Source organism: Leuresthes tenuis, unplaced genomic scaffold, assembly GCF_036924035.1.
Source record: "Leuresthes tenuis unplaced genomic scaffold, fLeuTen1.0.hap1 SCAF_23, whole genome shotgun sequence".
NCBI classification, from domain to species: Eukaryota; Metazoa; Chordata; class Actinopteri; order Atheriniformes; family Atherinopsidae; genus Leuresthes; species Leuresthes tenuis.
Genome location: NW_027325377.1, coordinates 1,121,474 through 1,139,927, shown reverse-complemented (window position 1 = coordinate 1,139,927; position 18,454 = coordinate 1,121,474). Strand labels below are relative to the sequence as shown.

The window sequence follows — 18,454 nt, the reverse complement described above, 5'->3', positions numbered from 1 at the left end:
CCTTTTTAAAGTGATTCCTGTTCAAAGAAAGAAAGGTTTCAGTTAAATTAACACGGCGTCAGCCTTCGTCGGGGAGTTCAGGGACGAAACACATTTATTTTCCACTGTAAATGAAAACAAGCCAGATGATTTACAGAGGTTAGATCTGACGGTGGACTGTAAACTCTGCTGGTGTTTAAACAGACTCACCTGACACTCTGCTGGTGTATTAATGGTGTGAGCTAATACACTCTGAGCTAATTACATCTTTAACATCTTTAACTGGGTTCCAATCTGTATCAGACCCCTACAGATCCGAATATTAAGAAACTCTGAAGGTAAATCCACACTGAAGGTTATGTCCATGATAACAATATATTTCTGTTTTATAGCAAATAAGAAGGTCTGAAGTCTTCCCTCAGGTCCCCAGGAAGGCTGTTCCAGAGACAAGGACCATAAAGGACCAAATGAGACGTTTTAGTCCTCGCTTTGGGAATAATCTTTAACTGGGTTCCAATCTGTATCAGACCCCTACAGATCCGAATATTAAGAAACTCTGAAGGTAAATCCACACTGAAGGTTATCCTGAAGTCCATGATGGCCTTCACCATCGTGTGTGAGATAATGTAAATAAAGTATATTTCTGTTTTACTAAATAAGAAGGTCTGAAGTCTTCCCTCAGGTCCCCAGGAAGGCTGTTCCAGAGACAAGGACCATAAAGACCAAATGAGACGTTTGAGTCCTCGCTTTGGGAATAAACAACAGCCCAGCCTCTGAGGACCTGAGGAGGTTCAAACATTAAAGGACTGAGATCATTAAGGGCCCTAAAACCAATAAAAGCACCTTGAAATCAGTCCGGAAACACACAGGAAGCCAATGCAGAGACTTTAAAACTGGAGTAATATGTTTCTGGTCTTCGTCAGCAGATGAGCAGCTGAGTTCTGTAGCAGCTGTAATGGATTTATAGCATTTTTAGAAAGACCAGCAAGAAGAGCATCACAATAATCGATTCTGCATGTGATAAAAGCATGAATCAGTGGTTCTGGGAGAGGATCGGTCTCACTCTGGCAATGTTCTTCAGATGAAAGAAGCCCATCCTTGTGATATATCTACTGTGGGGTGAAAAAATGAGCTCTGGATCAAAAATAACTCTGAGGTTCTTTACCTTTTTAAGCACATTTTTTGCTAAAGGAAAAGTCTGTAATTTGTTACATCATTAGTTATTAAAATATTTCCATAAACATGCTTTGGGTATTTGGTCGTTTTCCATTGGAAGCTGTCCTATTTGCTACAGAACTACTGGAAGAGCATAATTGTAATTGGTAGGTGTGTTTAAGGTCAGTAAACAGTAAGCAACTAACCAAAACAAAGTGGGGGGGGCAGTCACTGTCTCGGAGAAATTACACTATTCCTTTAGATGTGAACTTACATGGTCAATGTAGTCCTCTAAACTATGTTCTAAATGTCCAGTTTTTCATATATAAATAAAGAATTGTAGATAATGCACTTAACAATTTTGTTTTTCTTGGACCCCCCCAATGTCTAAAAACCATGGTTACGCCCTTGGTTGCCCTTGGAGACGACACATAAAGAAAGAAAGAAAAAGGAGCTCTCAGCTGTGGACATTACTGCGCGAAACGCACCCTCAGAGATGTTGACGGTGAAAGGACTTCTGGGAATCTGCTGCCCGGCAAAGGTCACGTAGACGGTGTGCGGCCCCTCCAGGACGGGCACATAGGTGCACCGGAAAATACTGTCGCCTCTGTTCTCCAAGACGATCTCCACAGTGTCCCTCCGGCCGTTCGAGTCCACGATGATGACGCCCACATCTCCGGCGCCCGCCCCTGGCGGACAGACAGAGGACAAGGGGAGCTTTAAACAGTGTGGTCGTCATGGGAACAGCATCGGAGAAATGAAGCTCAGCTTTTCGTCTGCAACTCAAGAACAAAAGTCAGAGATCGCATCCAAGTCCTTCGGTTTGGACTCTAATTCATGAAATGAAAGGGTCTTTCCTCTGGAAACCCTGTGGAGCAGTTTCCTTTCCTCGGACTGGTTTTCTCTGGATGTCCTTCATGGTTCTGGATGTTCTTTCCCTGACTGGACGTCCAAAGCGAGACCTTGTTGTTCTTCATGCTTTTGCTCTCCAGAATCCAGTCAGAACCTGCTCCAACACGACTGGTGAAAAACCAAAGGGACCCCAAACCAAAACGAAGGAGGAAAACGTCCCCCTTCGGTTTTAACTCTGATTCATCTTCTAATGTCACTGTAAAGTAAAAGCTTTTTACTAGTTTTTATCCCACTGTTCAGTAAATAATGCCATGGGTCCATCTGAGGTTTTAACACCTGCTGAGGAACATGTCCTGATCTGATCTTACAGGACAGGACCAAACGGGACCAATCAGAGGAGGACAGAAATGAAAGGGTCTTTCCTCTGGAAACCCTGTGGAGCAGTTTCCTTTCCTCGGACTGGTTTTCTCTGCCTGTTCTTCATGGTTCTGGATGTTCTTTCCCTGACTGGACTCTCCAGAATCCAGTCAGAACCTGCTCCAACACGACTGGTGAACAACCAAAGGGACCCCAAACCGAAACGAAGAAAGAAAACGTCCCCCTTGGCCTTTCAGTTACCTGCAGTGTAAATGTCAAAGTATGTGGGCTTGTTGGCCACGTTCCCCACCGACTGCAGCCCGGGCCCACGGGCCTGGACTCTGGTCGGGTCGCCCATGGCCTTCGACACGTTCACCATGAAAGGGCTTCTGTCGATGTCCTGCCCAGCAAACAGCACCTTCACCTGGGAAGAGGGGGAGCACAGAGGCTTTCGTTAGATTTCAGAGAGAACTAGGGACCGAGAACCTGAAAACGTGGGTTTTCCTCACCTTATGGAGCCCCTCCACTTTGGGCAGGTAGGCCACAGAGTAGGTCCGGTTCTTGTCGTTGTTGGGGATCACTCGAGCCTCCTCGGTGTGTCCCTCTGGGTCCTCCACGTAAACCAGAACCTCTCCCAGTCCGGCCTCAACCGTCTCCACCAGAAACTCTGCCGGTTTCAGAACCATGTTGCCTCGAGGCTCGATACCTGTCAGGGAGACGCCAAAGAGACCAAGATCAATGCCATTTAAGGTCCTAACCCTAAGATCCTAAGGATGGAGACCCAGGAAGGAAACTGGTGGCTTCTCCTCACCTGGTCCGTAGGCTTTGGCCCTCTTCGGGTGCAGGGTCTTGGCCCTGAGCGGGGCCCCGGGCTTCAGCTTGGCTTTGGGGAACTGAGACAGGTAGGTCATGACCGAGTGCTCGTCCACGTTGGGGTCCACAATCTCCTCTGGGGCGATGACCTGGAGAGGAGGGACAGGTTTTAACCCAAACTCTGGAGCTTCATCTGAGCAGAACCAGGCTGAAAGAATCCGGAACAAACTCAGAAATCAGTTCTGCTTCAGAGGAACGAGCAGATCGGCGTCTTCCTGACCCGATACATCAGTTTTGGATCATATGTGCTGGTATTTCTAACAGCTGCTGAGCCTGAAGGAAAACATCTGGAACATTCAGAGGCAGAAATCATTCAAAATCATTGTTTTTCCTATTTATTTATCTATAGATTCACTGTTCCTCATATTTGAGACATTTTAAATGAAAAACTGACTGATTATTTAAATGTTTTCAGTCTTTATTCTCATCCTGGAGGCTTCATTGTATCATGTTTTCAGATCTACTCTTTTCATCCGTTCCTCTTTACATTTACATTACAGGATGTTCTTTTCTCTTTTTCTTTTCTCGTTCTGCAGGTGAAATCGAACAAATGATCCAAAGCTTCCTTTAATGACTCTTTTTAATGCTTTGGGAACTGAATCTGAGTCCATTCCTGCTGAAATAACCACGGACCTCCCGGGAAAAGACGGCACCTTGATGGCAGCATCTGTCTCTCCAGAACTCCAACATCCAGCTGTGCATCAGTGGTACCTTCACCCAGATGAAGCCCTCCATGCCATGGACTCTGCTGCAGCCCCAGACCATCACAGACGCTGGCTTTAAACCTTCCTCTGAGAACAGCTGGATGCTCTTTCTCAGCAGTTTTTCCCAGAAGCAGCTGAAACGTGGACTCATCTGCCCACAGAACACGTGTCCACTGTCTTTCTGTCCCTCTGAGATGAGCTGGAGTCCAGAGAACTGGGCCGTGGTTCTGCTCAGAGCTGATATATGGCTTCCTCCTGGTGTGATGCAGCTTCAGCTCACAGTTCTGGATGCAGCCGTGGACTGTGTTGAGTGGAAATGCTTTTCCCAGCTCCTCCTGAGCCCATGTGGCTGTATGGATCATGGTGGCCTGACGGTTTCTCCTGCAGTGCTGCCTGAGGGCTCCGAGCTCATCCAGCAGGGCTTTCTGTCCTTGGCCTTTCCACACTGAGACTCCAGAAGCTGTTGCTGTAGATTCTATAAACTTTCTGTCTTTCTTTGACTCTACAGCAGCTTTTAGAGTGTTTTGCTGCATTAAACTAGATTTCCTTTTATTTTCCAAATACATAAAAACTGGTCAGTGAAGCAGCTTAAACCTGCTCAGAAAAGACAAAACAGGAGGATAAAATGTTTTTCTCTCATTCGATATGTGTCAGTGTGAGATTGGAAAGAACATTTTGAAAGGCTGAAAACTAGATTTCTGAGTGAAATTAGATAAAACTGGAGCTAACAGACAATAAGGTTCAAGCTTATGTTAGAAGAAAGAATTCTTTCTCTCTGCTTCTGTCTTTTCCTCTGATCTCTCCAGCATCTGATGTTTATTCTTGTCTTCCTTCTCTTCTTCTTCACTTCCTGTTGTCTTCCTTCTCTTCTTCTTCACTTCCTGTTGTCTTCCTTCTCTTCTTCTTCACTTCCTGTTGTCTTCCTTCTCTTCTTCTTCACTTCCTGTTGTCTTCCTTCTCTTCTTCTTCACTTCCTGTTGTCTTCCTTCTCTTCTTCTTCACTTCCTGTTGTCTTCCTTCTCTTCTTCTTCACTTCCTGTTGTCTTCCTTCTCTTCTTCTTCACTTCCTGTTGTCTTCCTTCTCTTCTTCTTCACTTCCTGTGACACTTTTCTTGCTGCTCTGTCTGACTCTGGGGCTGATTTTGATAGTTTTTTACTGTTTTAACTGTTTTAACTGTGTTTCTGAGGGTTTTTTATCTCGTTGTTGGCGTTTAAAGCAAATTAAAGCTTGAAACCAAAGTAATAAAACACACATCTGAGCAGCCATGATGAGTTTCACAGCAACTTTCCACACTGAGACTTCCCCAGACTCCCTGAATCTGTTCCCAATATCCTTTGGTGGAAGCTGCTTTTATACCCAACCCTGACACCCTCACCAGTCAGCAGGTAACCTGCTGCTTGGAGAAGCTCCAGAAGCTGTTGCTGTAGATTCTGTAAACTTTCTGTCTTTCTTTGGCTCCAGAACAACTTTTACTGCTGCAGCAGATTCTACTTTTGGTTCTTTTGGTCGGTGAAGACTCTGAGAATCAGTTCTGTGGACATGTTTCAGCTTTTTAAAGTACAGATGGGAGGGTTTTGTCACCCAGGATCTGATCTAAAAGCAAGTATAAATAAAGATTTCAACTCCTAGCCCAATCAACTGATCACAGATGTCGGTTTTTACAGATAACTTTCACTGAGACTCTGAGAATCAGTTCTTTGGACTTGTGTTTGTTAAAAAAAACCCATTTCTATTGCATTTTAGAACAATCGTCCAACTTTTCTGCAGGTCTGAATGCTGCTGGAAGAACTTCTGCTGGTTACTGGCACTTTTTTCTGTTTTTTAGCATCCCTTATGATGCGTAACCATGGCAACAGTAAAGCTGTTAACCTGTTGGAGCAGCTAACTGAGCCCTACGAAGCCTAAATAATGACATGTTTCAGCTTTTTAAAGTACAGGTGGGAGGGTTTTGTCACCCAGGATCTGATCTAAAAGGAAGCTGCTGCTGTTCGTGACCAGTTTGAAGCTGCAGGTGTGTGTTACCTGTGGCACTCCCAGCCAGTCGTCGGCCTGCTGCATGGCCTCTCGGGCGTTCTCCACCGGCTGACTTGGATCCCATGTTTCCCAGTCCGGACACAGACCTGAAGGCAGCGGGTCACAGTTTTTTAATATTATATAATATTAAACATCATGTTGGAGAGTCAAGGTAAGGTAGAACTACTCTGAAATACCATGTTAACATGTTCTGTTTAAGTTTTAAGACCAGAAAATAGTCATAAACTTCTCTCTGTACGTGGAAAAATGAGGTATTTGGCACCAAAATATATCCTTCAAACAGCTTCTGAGTTGAGAAGCTGAAGTTTCTTCTACAGATGACCCAACAGTGGAGTTCAGCCATCAAACTAAACCAGAAACCCTGACAGTAGTCATATAAATCTGCTCATCCTGTAACCCTAACCTGGTTAATTAACCCTAACCCCAACCCTAACCTTAACCCTAAAACTAACCCTAACCTTAACCCTAAAATTGTACCACCTACCCACCATTTTTATGCCCTCCCCTCCCATTTATCCTTACCCTAAGGTCACAGGACACAGCCCTAACCATAAGTCCTTCCCCTGGCACCACCACGGGAAAATTAATTTTCATAATTTCCATAATTTTCCCAAAAATAAACCTTTTTGGCCCTAAAATTGATCATTTGGCCATTTCTTATGCCCTCCCCTCCCATTTACTCACCCTAAGGTCACAGGACCACAGCCCCAACACCTAAGTCTCCCAGAATAATTGCTTTTACACTTCCTACCTCTTTTCTGTCCATCCTCTCTCTCCTCCTCTAACCCCCCCCCCACACACACTTCCTCCACATACACAAACCAAGGGCCTCGAGCCTACTGCATACAGTACACACTCAAACTCTTGCACCACTCACCTCAAGGGAAATTCAATTTCCTATCGCACCCGCAGCACACCAGAACTCAAAAATATAACCCATCCTCTCTCTCTACTTCTTGGGGTAGGGTACCCTAACCCAGCTCCAGGCCAGATCACGAGTTGAGCGTGCACCCCCTTGGTTTCTACACCAAACTCCATGGTAACCAGCTGGTTGCGTAGGAGGGAGACCACTGAGTAAAAACTCTCAAGCCTACCATAACCCTAACCCTAACCCTAACCCTAAGTCGGACTCGGTTAATTAACCCTAACCCTAACCCTAACCCCTTAACCCTAACCCTACCCTAACCCTAACCCTAACCCTAACCCCTTAACCCTAACCCTAACCCGGACTCGGTTAATTAACCCTAACCATAACCATAACCCTATCCTTAACCCTAACCCTAACCCTAACCCCTTAACTTTAACCCTAACCCAGTTAATTAACCCTAACCCTAACCCCTTAACCCTAAACCTAAGCCGGACTCGGTCCTACCGGGGGCGCAGTTGTCCACCAGCGCTCCCAGAGCTTTGCCGTCTCTCCAGTCTCGGTGGAAGTTGGTGATGGGGAGCTGGGGCACCTTGTTCTGGATCCAGCCCAGCAGACGCTGTTTGGGGGTCAGTTTCTTGGCATCTTCGTCGTCCTCATCCTCCCACATGGGCATGGAGATGGAGTAGTGCAGGATCAGGGTCCAGATCAGACCCAGGATCAGCTTCAGGTTCCCGTCCACGATAGCTTTAGAGTCTGAGGGAGAGAGAAATGGGATTATTTACTGATATTTTATCAGACTGATGAGGAAAAAAAGGTCCTGTTGGTGGATTTAAAGTCAAACCTGCACCCAGCCGAGTGTCAGAAAGTGAATTATAATCACATGTAAACACGCTTCTTTGAGTAATCTACTGTAAAAGATATTTTACACAGGAATGCTGCTGTTTTCCAGCGTTTCCTGACCCAGTTTCCCGCTCTGCAGAGGAGCACCGACCTGAAAGTTCACCGCTTCGCTCGGTTCGCCGTGCACACATCAGGAGACTTCTATTCACTCTGTCATTGCGAAGAAAGGTTTCATCCATCAGCAGCAGGGAGCAGATGATGTCATCCTGCCCCGGCCGAGGAATGAGGTCACTTTAAATGGGAAACACATGCACACGTATCGAGAGATCTGAGGGAGGGAGGACACCATCTGCTGTTTCCTCCCCTGAGTCCGCCATCAAGGCCGCGGCATGAACTCGAGTCATCCTCCCTCACGCTCCCCCGAGCTGCGTTAAAGTTTCTGATGGATCGGCCAATCAGGAAGCTGTGACATCACAGATGGTTATCCCCTCACACACTGATTCATCCGGCACTTCAGCTGCTGTCAGAGCTTCAACATTTACGACTGACACCTGAACGCAGCACATCTGTAACGCCTTTCTTTTAGTCTTTCAGTTTCTTTAACTGCCTAAAAAAACAGGGCTTCAAGGCCTCGCTTCAAGGCCTCGCTTCAAGGCCTCGCTTCAATGCCTCGCCTCAAGGCCTCGCTTCAAGGCCTCGCCTCAAGGCCTCGCCTCAAGGCCTTACTTCAGGGCCTCGCTTCAGGGCCTCGCTTCAGGGCCTCGCTTTAAAGCCTCGCCTCAAGGCCTCGCTTCAAGGCCTCGCTTCAAGGCCTCGCCTCAATGCCTCGCTTCAAGGCCTCGCCTCAAGGCCTCGCCTCAAGGCCTTACTTCAGGGCCTCGCTTCAGGGCCTCGCTTCAGGGCCTCGCTTCAAGGCCTCGCTTCAATGCCTCACCTCAAGGCCTCGCTTTAAAGCCTCGCCTCAAGGCCTCGCCTCAAGGCCTTACTTCAGGGCCTCGCTTCAGGGCCTTGCTTCAAGGCCTCGCTTCAATGCCTCACCTCAAGGCCTCGCTTTAAAGCCTCGCCTCAAGGCCTCGCCTCAAGGCCTTACTTCAGGGCCTCGCTTCAGGGCCTTGCTTCAAGGCCTCGCCTCAATGCCTCGCTTCAGGGCCTCGCTTCAATGCCTCACCTCAAGGCCTCGCTTTAAAGCCTCGCTTCAATGCCTCGCTTCAAGGCCTCGTTCAAGGCCTCGCCTCAATGCCTCACCTCAAGGCCTCGCCTCAATGCCTCACCTCAAGGCCTCGCTTCAAGGCCTCGCTTCAGGGCCTCGCTTCAAGGCCTCGCTTCAGGGCCTCGCTTCAGGGCCTCGCTTCAAGGCCTCGCTTCAATGCCTCACCTCAAGGCCTCGCTTTAAAGCCTCGCCTCAAGGCCTCGCCTCAAGGCCTTACTTCAGGGCCTCGCTTCAGGGCCTTGCTTCAAGGCCTCGCCTCAAGGCCTCGCTTCAATGCCTCACCTCAAGGCCTCGCTTTAAAGCCTCGCTTCAATGCCTCGCTTCAAGGCCTCGTTCAAGGCCTCGCCTCAATGCCTCACCTCAAGGCCTCGCCTCAATGCCTCACCTCAAGGCCTCGCTTCAAGGCCTCGCTTCAGGGCCTCGCTTCAAGGCCTCGCTTCAGGGCCTCGCTTCAAGCCTCGGTTCAAGGCCTCGCTTTAAAGCCTCGCCTCAAGGCCTCGCTTCAAGGCCTCGCTTCAAGGCCTCGCTTCAAGGCCTCGCTTCAAGGCCTCGCCTCAAGGCCTCGCCTCAAGGCCTCGCTTCAAGGCCTCGCTTCAAGGCCTCGCTTCAAGGCCTCGCTTCAAGGCCTCGCTTCAAGGCCTCGCTTTAAAGCCTCGCTTCAATGCCTCGCTTCAAGGCCTCGTTCAAGGCCTCGCCTCAATGCCTCACCTCAAGGCCTCGCCTCAATGCCTCACCTCAAGGCCTCGCTTTAAAGCCTCGCTTCAAGGCCTCGCTTCAAGGCCTCGCTTCAAGGCCTCGCTTCAAGGCCTCGCTTTAAAGCCTCGCTTCAAGGCCTCGCTTCAAGGCCTCGCTTCAAGGCCTCGCTTCAAGGCCTCGCTTCAAGGCCTCGCTTTAAAGCCTCGCTTCAAGGCCTCGCTTTAAAGCCTCGCTTCAAGGCCTCGCTTCAAGGCCTCGCTTTAAAGCCTCGCTTCAAGGCCTCGCTTTAAAGCCTTGCCTCAAGGCCTCGCTTTAAAGCCTCGCCTCAAGGCCTCGCTTCAAGGCCTCGCTTCAAGGCCTCGCCTCAAAGCCTCGCTTCAAGGCCTCGCTTTAAAGCCTCGCCTCAAGGCCTCGCTTCAGGGCCTCGCTTCAGGGCCTCGCTTCAAGGCCTCACCTCAAGGCCTCGCTTCAAGGCCTCACCTCAAGGCCTCGCTTTAAAGCCTCGCCTCAAGGCCTCGCTTCAAGGCCTCGCTTCAAGGCCTCGCTTCAAGGCCTCACCTCAAGGCCTCGCTTTAAAGCCTCGCTTCAAGGCCTCGCTTTAAAGCCTCGCCTCAAAGCCTCGCTTCAAGGCCTCGCCTCAAAGCCTCGCTTCAAGGCCTCGCTTCAAGGCCTCGCTTTAAAGCCTCGCCTCAAGGCCTCGCTTCAAGGCCTCGCTTTAAAGCCTTGCCTCAAGGCCTCGCTTTAAAGCCTCGCCTCAAGGCCTCGCTTCAAGGCCTCGCTTCAAGGCCTCGCCTCAAAGCCTCGCTTCAAGGCCTCGCTTTAAAGCCTCGCCTCAAGGCCTCGCTTCAGGGCCTCGCTTCAGGGCCTCGCTTCAAGGCCTCACCTCAAGGCCTCGCTTCAAGGCCTCACCTCAAGGCCTCGCTTTAAAGCCTCGCTTCAAGGCCTCGCTTCAAGGCCTCGCTTCAAGGCCTCGCTTCAAGGCCTCGCTTCAAGGCCTCGCTTTAAAGCCTCGCTTTAAAGCCTCGCCTCAAAGCCTCGCTTCAAGGCCTCGCTTCAAGGCCTCGCTTCAAGGCCTCGCTTTAAAGCCTCGCCTCAAGGCCTCGCCTCAAGGCCTCGCTTCAAGGCCTCGCTTTAAAGCCTCGCCTCAAGGCCTCGCTTCAAGGCCTCGCTTCAGGGCCTCGCTTCAAGGCCTCGCTTTAAAACCTCGCTTCAAGGCCTCGCTTCAAGGCCTCGCTTCAAGGCCTCGCTTTAAAGCCTCGCCTCAAGGCCTCGCTTCAAGGCCTCGCTTTAAAGCCTCGCTTCAAGGCCTCGCTTCAAGGCCTCGCTTCAAGGCCTCGCTTTAAAGCCTCGCCTCAAGGCCTCGCCTCAAGGCCTCGCTTCAAGGCCTCGCTTTAAAGCCTCGCCTCAAGGCCTCGCTTCAAGGCCTCGCTTCAGGGCCTCGCTTCAAGGCCTCGCTTTAAAACCTCGCTTCAAGGCCTCGCTTCAAGGCCTCGCTTCAAGGCCTCGCTTTAAAGCCTCGCCTCAAGGCCTCGCCTCAAGGCCTCGCTTCAAGGCCTCGCTTCAATGCCTCGCTTCAAGGCCTCGCTTCAAGGCCTCGCTTCAAGGCCTCGCTTCAAGGCCTCGTTCAAGGCCTCGCTTCAAGGCCTCGCTTCAAGGCCTCGCTTCAAGGCCTCGCTTTAAAGCCTCACCTCAAGGCCTCGCTTCAAGGCCTCGCTTCAAGGCCTCGCTTCAAGGCCTCGCTTCAAGGCCTCGCTTTAAAGCCTCGCCTCAAAGCCTCACTTCAAGGCCTCGCTTCAAGGCCTCGCTTCAAGGCCTCGCTTCAAGGCCTCGCTTCAAGGCCTTGAACTCCTGCTCCCTTCAGGTGAAAATCTGACTCTGAATGTTTGGTTTTGTTTGTTAAACTTGATTCAGCTGAAGTCTCCGCAGCATGAGAGATGGAAACACAACTCTGCGTGTTTCCAGCCATGAAATCACATTTTCCTTCTCAGGAAGCTCCAGACATTAGACCGAGCCGCTGCTCAGAAAGCAAACGCTGCGCTGGGAGCATCGCTGTAATCTTTCCCAGGAAACAGGAGCTGCCGCAGGTCTTCCCTCTCTGGGTTGGATAAACCCATTCTGCCCTATCAGCCTCTCACACATGGAGCTTTTGTTCTGTAAAGTTCTTCCAGGTCAGACCAAACCAGACTTTTCACGTTTCATTTCTTCTGAACACTTTCAGATCAAACCGGTTCGCGTTTCAGAATCAGAATAAATGTGAGTTAACGACCAAGTGAAGGAATAAATCAGCTTGTGTGGCAGCAGAAAGCAGTAAAATCAGGAATGGACTCTGGTTGTTCTGCCAGACGCTTTCTGAGCCGCACAACAACTCGTCTGTGTGAACACAAGTCGTCCTGTTTGTTAACGGCCACGCTCGCCGGTCGCCAACGGTTACCAAACAAACAAGCTGAAGGACGCCGAGCTGCGGAGGAACAATGGAGTCCTGACTGCAGAGGCTGCAGAGAGAGGAAAACACCCCCACCTCCATCCGAACGGGCCCGAGGGGGACGGAGAAACTGTGTAATGTGACATTTAGAAAGACAGCCTTTATGGAACTGCACAGCCAAGAAGGGAAAAGAGATGATGACGACAGAGGGAAGGAATTAAAAAGATTAACAGTGTGAACTCTGCTGGAGTCCAGCAGGATGAAAGTTCATCACAGAGGCTAAAAAAGAGAGAACAAACACGTCCAGATGTGGCAGCAAACAGATCCGTGAAAGTTTGTGGTGAAATCAGAGATTCTGGGCTGAAACCTGTCTGAAAACCGGCCTTCATCTGCAGCCTGAGGTCCAGAGCAGAGTCCTTATGGGGACAAATGACCCACAAGAGGCCTGAAAAGGCTCCTCACATTAAAAACTGGCAGAGTTACACGTCTAAGGGTTGCAGGTTCAGTCCCACCGCTGTTACAGTAGCAGCCTTTCTGCACAGCTGGAACAGGGTTTGGACTGGAAACCACAAATAAGCCGGCGAACAAAACAATTACATCATGACAACTATGTTTCGATTTGGATCTTTTTATCCAGTGATATTTTGTGCCTGTGTGAGCTCAGAGGGAAGCATGTGCAGCAGGTCCTTCTACATATCACTGCCATAAAAGGACGGCAGAAGAAGAGTGCGGCTCGGAGGACGATGCTGTGAGGTGAATCGACCTCGTCAAAGAAGGGAAAACAAGAAAAAGAAAAGAGAGGCTTTAAAAGAACAAATATCTTCATGTTTTCTCCTTGAAAAGGTCATTTAACCTCCAGGTGAAGATACAGTTACCCCTTCCACAGTGGATGGGTGGTATTTTACATGGTTGCTATCTTCAACTTGACCACTAGATGGCAGTAAGTGATCCTCACAGTTGCTTTAAGATGTGATGGAGCTCGGTCATTAAGAGCTTTATATGTGAGGAGAAGAATCTTAAATTCTATTCTGAATTTAACAGGGAGCCAATGAAGAGAAGCTAAAACTGGAGAAACATGATCTCTGCTGTTAGATCTCATCAGAACTCTGGCTGCAGGGTTTTGGATCAGCTGGAGGATTTTCAGAGAATCTGTGGGACAGAACAATAATAAGGAATTACAGTAGTTCAGTCCTGAAGTAACAGATGCATGGAGCAGTTTCTCTGCATCACCCTGAGACAGGATGTTCCTGATTTTAACAATATTACGAAGGTGAAAGAAGGCAGAAACCAGTTTTATATGTGAGTCAGAGGACAGATTCTGGTAAAAAATAACTCCAAGGTTCCTCACTATAGAACTAGAAGCCAAAGAAATACCATCTAGATTAACTATATAGTCCAAAGACAAAGAAGTTCTGAGGTATTTATGTCTTTAAAACATGTTTTTAGTCTGACCAACCTGTTGGTTTCATCTGGTTTCATAGATAAGTACAGCTGAGTATCATCAGCATAACAATGGACATTTATGCCATGTTAGGTTATTACCTAATGGAAACATTTAAGTAAAAATAATCGGTCCAAGCACAGAACCCTGAGGAACTCCATGATGGTTCCCTCTCTGTGGAACCAGCTGCCAGTTTGGCTTCAGGAAGCAGACACCCTCTCTACCTTTAAGATCAGGCTGAAACTTTTCTTTCCAGAACAATAATAAGGAATTACAGTAGTTCAGTCCTGAAGGAACAGAAGCATGAACTAGTTTCTCTGCATCACCATGAGACAGGATGTTCCTGATTTTAACAATATTATGAAGGTGAAAGAAGGCAGAAACCTGTTTTATATGTGAGTCAGAGGACAGATTCTGGTAAAAAATAACTCCAAGGTTCCTCACTGTAGGACTAGAAGCCAAGGAAATACCATCTAGATTAACTATATAGTCCAAAGACAAAGAAGTTCTGAGGTATTTATGTCTTTAAGACATGTTTTTAGTCTGACCAACTGATTGGTTTCATCTGGTTTCATAGATAAGTACAGCTGAGTATCATCAGCATAGCAGTGGACATTTATGCCATGTTAGGTTATTACCTAATGGAAACATGTAAGTAAAAATAATTGGTCCAAGCACAGAACCCTGAGGAACTCCATGACTTACTCCAATGTGTGAGGAAGATTCTTCATTTACAAGAACAAACTGGAATCTATCAGATAAATATGACTTAAACCAGCCTAATGCCATGCTGTCTTATAATATTAACTAATGGAAGCATGTATAAAGTAAAAAGAATCGGTCCAAGTACAGAACCCTGAGGAACTCCATGATGGTTCCCTCTCTGTGGAACCAGCTGCCAGTTTGGCTTCAGGAAGCAGACACCCTCTCTACCTTTAAGATCAGGCTGAAACTTTTCTTTCCAGCCCAATAATAAGGAATTACAGTAGTTCAATCTTGAAGGAACAGATGCATGAACTAGTTTCTCTGTTCCTGATTTTAATGATATTACGAAGGTGAAAGAAGGCAGAAACCTGTTTTATATGTGAGTCAAAGGACAGGTTCTGGTAAAAAATAACTCCAAGGTTCCTCACTGTAGAACTGGAAGCCAAGGAAATACCATCTAGATTAACTATATAGTCCAAAGACAAAGAAGTTCTGAGGTATTTATGTCTTTAAGACATGTTTTTAGTCTGACCAACTGATTGGTTTCATCTGGTTTCATAGATAAGTACAGCTGAGTATCATCAGCATAACAATGGAAATTTATGCCATGGTAGGTTATTACCTAATGGAAACATTTAAGTAAAAATAATCGGTCCAAGCACAGAACCCTGAGGAACTCCATGACTTACTCCAACGTGTGAGGAAGATTCTTCATTTACAAGAACAAACTGGAATCTATCAGATAAATATGACTTAAACCAGCCTAATGCCATGCTGTCTTATAATATTACCTAATGGAAGCATGTATAAAGTAAAAAGAATCGGTCCAAGCACAGAACCCTGAGGAACTCCATGATGGTTCCCTCTCTGTGGAACCAGATGCCAGTTTGGCTTCAGGAAGCAGACACCCTCTCTACCTTTAAGATCAGGCTGAAACTTTCCTTTCCAGCCCAATAATAAAGAATTACAGTAGTTCAGTCCTGAAGGAACAGATACTTGAACTAGTTTCTCTGTTCCTGATTTTAATGATATTACGAAGGTGAAAGAAGGCAGAAACCTGTTTTATATGTGAGTCAAAGGACAGGTTCTGGTAAAAAATAACTCCAAGGTTCCTCACTGTAGAACTGGAAGCCAAGGAAATACCATCTAGAGTAACTATATAGTCCAAAGACAAAGAAGGTTCTGACTCATCCAGGTCTTTATGTCTTTAAGACATGTTTTTAGTCTGGTTTCATAGATAAGTTCAGCTGAGTATCATCAGCATAACAATGGAAATTTATGCCATGCTGTCTGATAATGTTACCTAATGGAAACATGTAAGTAAAAATAATTGGTCCAAGCACAGAACCCTGAGGAACTCCATGACTTACTCTGGTGTGTGAGGAAGATTCTTCATTTACAAGAACAAACTGGAATCTATCAGATAAATATGACTTAAACCAGCCTAATGCCATGTTGTATTATAATATTAACCAATGGAAGCATGTATAAAGTAAAAAGAATCGGTCCAAGTACAGAACCCTGAGGAACTCCATGATGGTTCCCTCTCTGTGGAACCAGCTGCCAGTTTGGCTTCAGGAAGCAGACACCCTCTCTACCTTTAAGATCAGGCTGAAACTTTCCTTTCCAGCCCAATAATAAGGAATTACAGTAGTTCAGTCCTGAAGGAACAGATACTTGAACTAGTTTCTCTGTTCCTGATTTTAATGATATTACGAAGGTGAAAGAAGGCAGAAACCTGTTTTATATGTGAGTCAGAGGACAGATTCTGATAAAAAATAACTCCAAGGTTCCTCACTATAGAACTAGAAGCCAAAGAAATACCATCTAGAGTAACTATATAGTCCAAAGACAAAGAAGTTCTGAGGTATTTATGTCTTTAAGACATGTTTTTAGTCTGACCAACTGATTGGTTTCATCTGGTTTCATAGATAAGTACAGCTGAGTATCATCAGCATAGCAGTGGACATTTATGCCATGTTAGGTTATTACCTAATGGAAACATGTAAGTAAAAATAATCGGTCCAAGCACAGAACCCTGAGGAACTCCATGACTTACTCCAACGTGTGAGGAAGATTCTTCATTTACAAGAACAAACTGGAATCTATCAGATAAATATGACTTAAACCAGCCTAATGCCATGCTGTCTTATAATATTACCTAATGGAAGCATGTATAAAGTAAAAAGAATCGGTCCAAGTACAGAACCCTGAGGAACTCCATGATGGTTCCCTCTCTGTGGAACCAGCTGCCAGTTTGGCTTCAGGAAGCAGACACCCTCTCTACCTTTAAGATCAGGCTGAAACTTTCCTTTCCAGCCCAATAATAAGGAATTACAGTAGTTCAATCTTGAAGGAACAGATGCATGAACTAGTTTCTCTGCATCACATCCTGATTTTAACAATATTAAGAAGGTGAAAGAAGGTAGAAACCTGTTTTATATGTGAGTCAAAGGACAGATTCTGGTCAAAAATAACTCCAAGGTTCCTCACTGTAGAACTAGAAGCCAAAGAAATACCATCTAGAGTAACTATACAGTCCAAAGACAAAGAAGTTCTGAGGTATTTATGTCTTTAAGACATGTTTTTAGTCTGACCAACTGATTGGTTTCATCTGGTTTCATAGTACAGCCGAGACAGGCGTTCATGCAAAGCTGCATCCTGATAAGATTCAGTTTCCTCCAGTAAACCCGAACTGAAGGAAAAGATGATGATGAATGTGTTCTGAAGCAGCTGCTGGGACATGAAGGCGAACAAGAACAAGGTGACAGAAACAACCATGAAAGCTGAAGCCTCGTCAGTGAGATCTGTGTTTCTGCAGTAAACTAAACAAGCTCTCAGTCTGAAGGCGCCTTTAAAAGATGAATGAGGTCCCAGGAGACTGACGGAGTGCAGAGGGTTCCTGTCGGTGCCGAGCCCGGAGCGGTACGCTGATGTCAACATCTGTGTGGGAGAGCTTCTGTGTTATCGGCTGAGCTGAGGTCAAACTGGGTGTTTTAGGTCCACCTGGGGAAGAAAGCTTTACTTTTCTGTGAGCAAACCTCAGATTTATCACAGAAGAGCCCCCTATTCTCAGTGTTTCCAGACTCAAAACAACGCTAAGAGAGCTAAGGAGTAGAGTTTTAGTGTCTCTGAGGAGGAAGAAAGGAACGTGAACAGAGAAAAGACCGATTCATTCCCACAAAGGCAAGGTTTCTGTCTTCTTCTTGGACGTTTGGTTGAACTGAAACATGGTAAAAAGAAAGTCCAGCAGCTTTCAGTCCCTAAAACTCAGTAAAAACAACCTCAACACGTCACATATTCCACTGTGTCATCATTCATTCAACAGTTTGTTTCTCCTTTTTTGGTCTAAAAGGTGGAGTTGATGCTCATAAAGGATGCAATGCATCGGTTTGGATTCATCAAACATGTTAATCAGTTGTTTCTGCTTCTAGAGAATAATCAATCACCAACACTTAGAGATAAACTCCTACAGATGCCTCTCCGTGCTTCTCTGGCTCTGTTTCCACCAGATTTAGCTTCCTATCAGTGACCGTGAAGCTGTTTAAAACAGCGCCACCTGCTGAGCTGCTGCTCTTCATCACTGTTCAGCGGTTCATCCTGAGCAGGTGGGCAGCAGCTGTGTAAACGTGGGTTTGTGGCTGATTACCCTGATCAGAGCTTCAGAAACACCACAGCTATTTAAACACAGACACCTGTGGGCTATAAAGGACTGAAGTCTGCAGATCCAACAACACGCTTCAGAGGACGTTACGCCCACTTAGAGTGTCAATGACGCTGTTATTAGGCTGAAAAAACAGAATAAACCATCAGAGACATGGGTCAAACCTTAGGATCACCAACATCAGCTGTCTAGAGAACTCTGTGAACCCTCAAAGGCCCGTCCAACAGGTCAGAACCATCTTCAGGAGGCAGGTGTGTCCACAGAAGACTTCATGAGGCTACACTGCTACATGCTAACCGCTAGTTAGCCACAGAAGCACAGAGGCTACACTGCTACATGCTAACCGCTAGTTAGCCACTGCTACATGCTAACCGCTAGTTAGCCACAGAAACAGGATGGACACGTCACAGTTTGCCAAAAAGTCCTTAAAGGAGCTGCAGAGTTCTGGAAAAAGGTGTTCTGGACCCAGATGAACCTGCATCAGAGTGATGGCAGGAAGAAAGTGTGGAGACCAACAGGAACCAAGATCCACAGCATAGCAGCTGCTCTGTTGAGCAGCACCAGAGTTTCTCAGAGCTGAAACATGGCCGAGCCCGTCAGCTGAGTTAAATGCAGCTGAGCTTCTATCTGCTGAAGAAGAGACTTAAAGGGAC

At 46.9% G+C, this 18,454-nt stretch overlaps 1 protein-coding gene across 6 annotated transcripts in view; it reads right to left on the bottom strand.

Annotated features, from left to right (window-relative positions):
• The window catches only part of LOC140282617 (filamin-C-like), a 123,898-nt gene that overhangs the window by 86,689 nt on the left and 18,755 nt on the right, over nt 1–18,454 (bottom strand). For all 6 annotated transcript variants that reach the window (XM_072377112.1, XM_072377113.1, XM_072377116.1 and 3 more), the window contains exons 2-7: nt 7,328–7,576; nt 5,944–6,041; nt 3,155–3,305; nt 2,853–3,049; nt 2,605–2,767; nt 1,623–1,823 (exon numbers count right to left, since the gene is read on the bottom strand). In XM_072377112.1, coding sequence (XP_072233213.1) covers nt 1,623–1,823; nt 2,605–2,767; nt 2,853–3,049; nt 3,155–3,305; nt 5,944–6,041; nt 7,328–7,576 — 1,059 coding nt within the window. The remainder of the gene's footprint in view (nt 1–1,622; nt 1,824–2,604; nt 2,768–2,852; nt 3,050–3,154; nt 3,306–5,943; nt 6,042–7,327; nt 7,577–18,454) is intronic.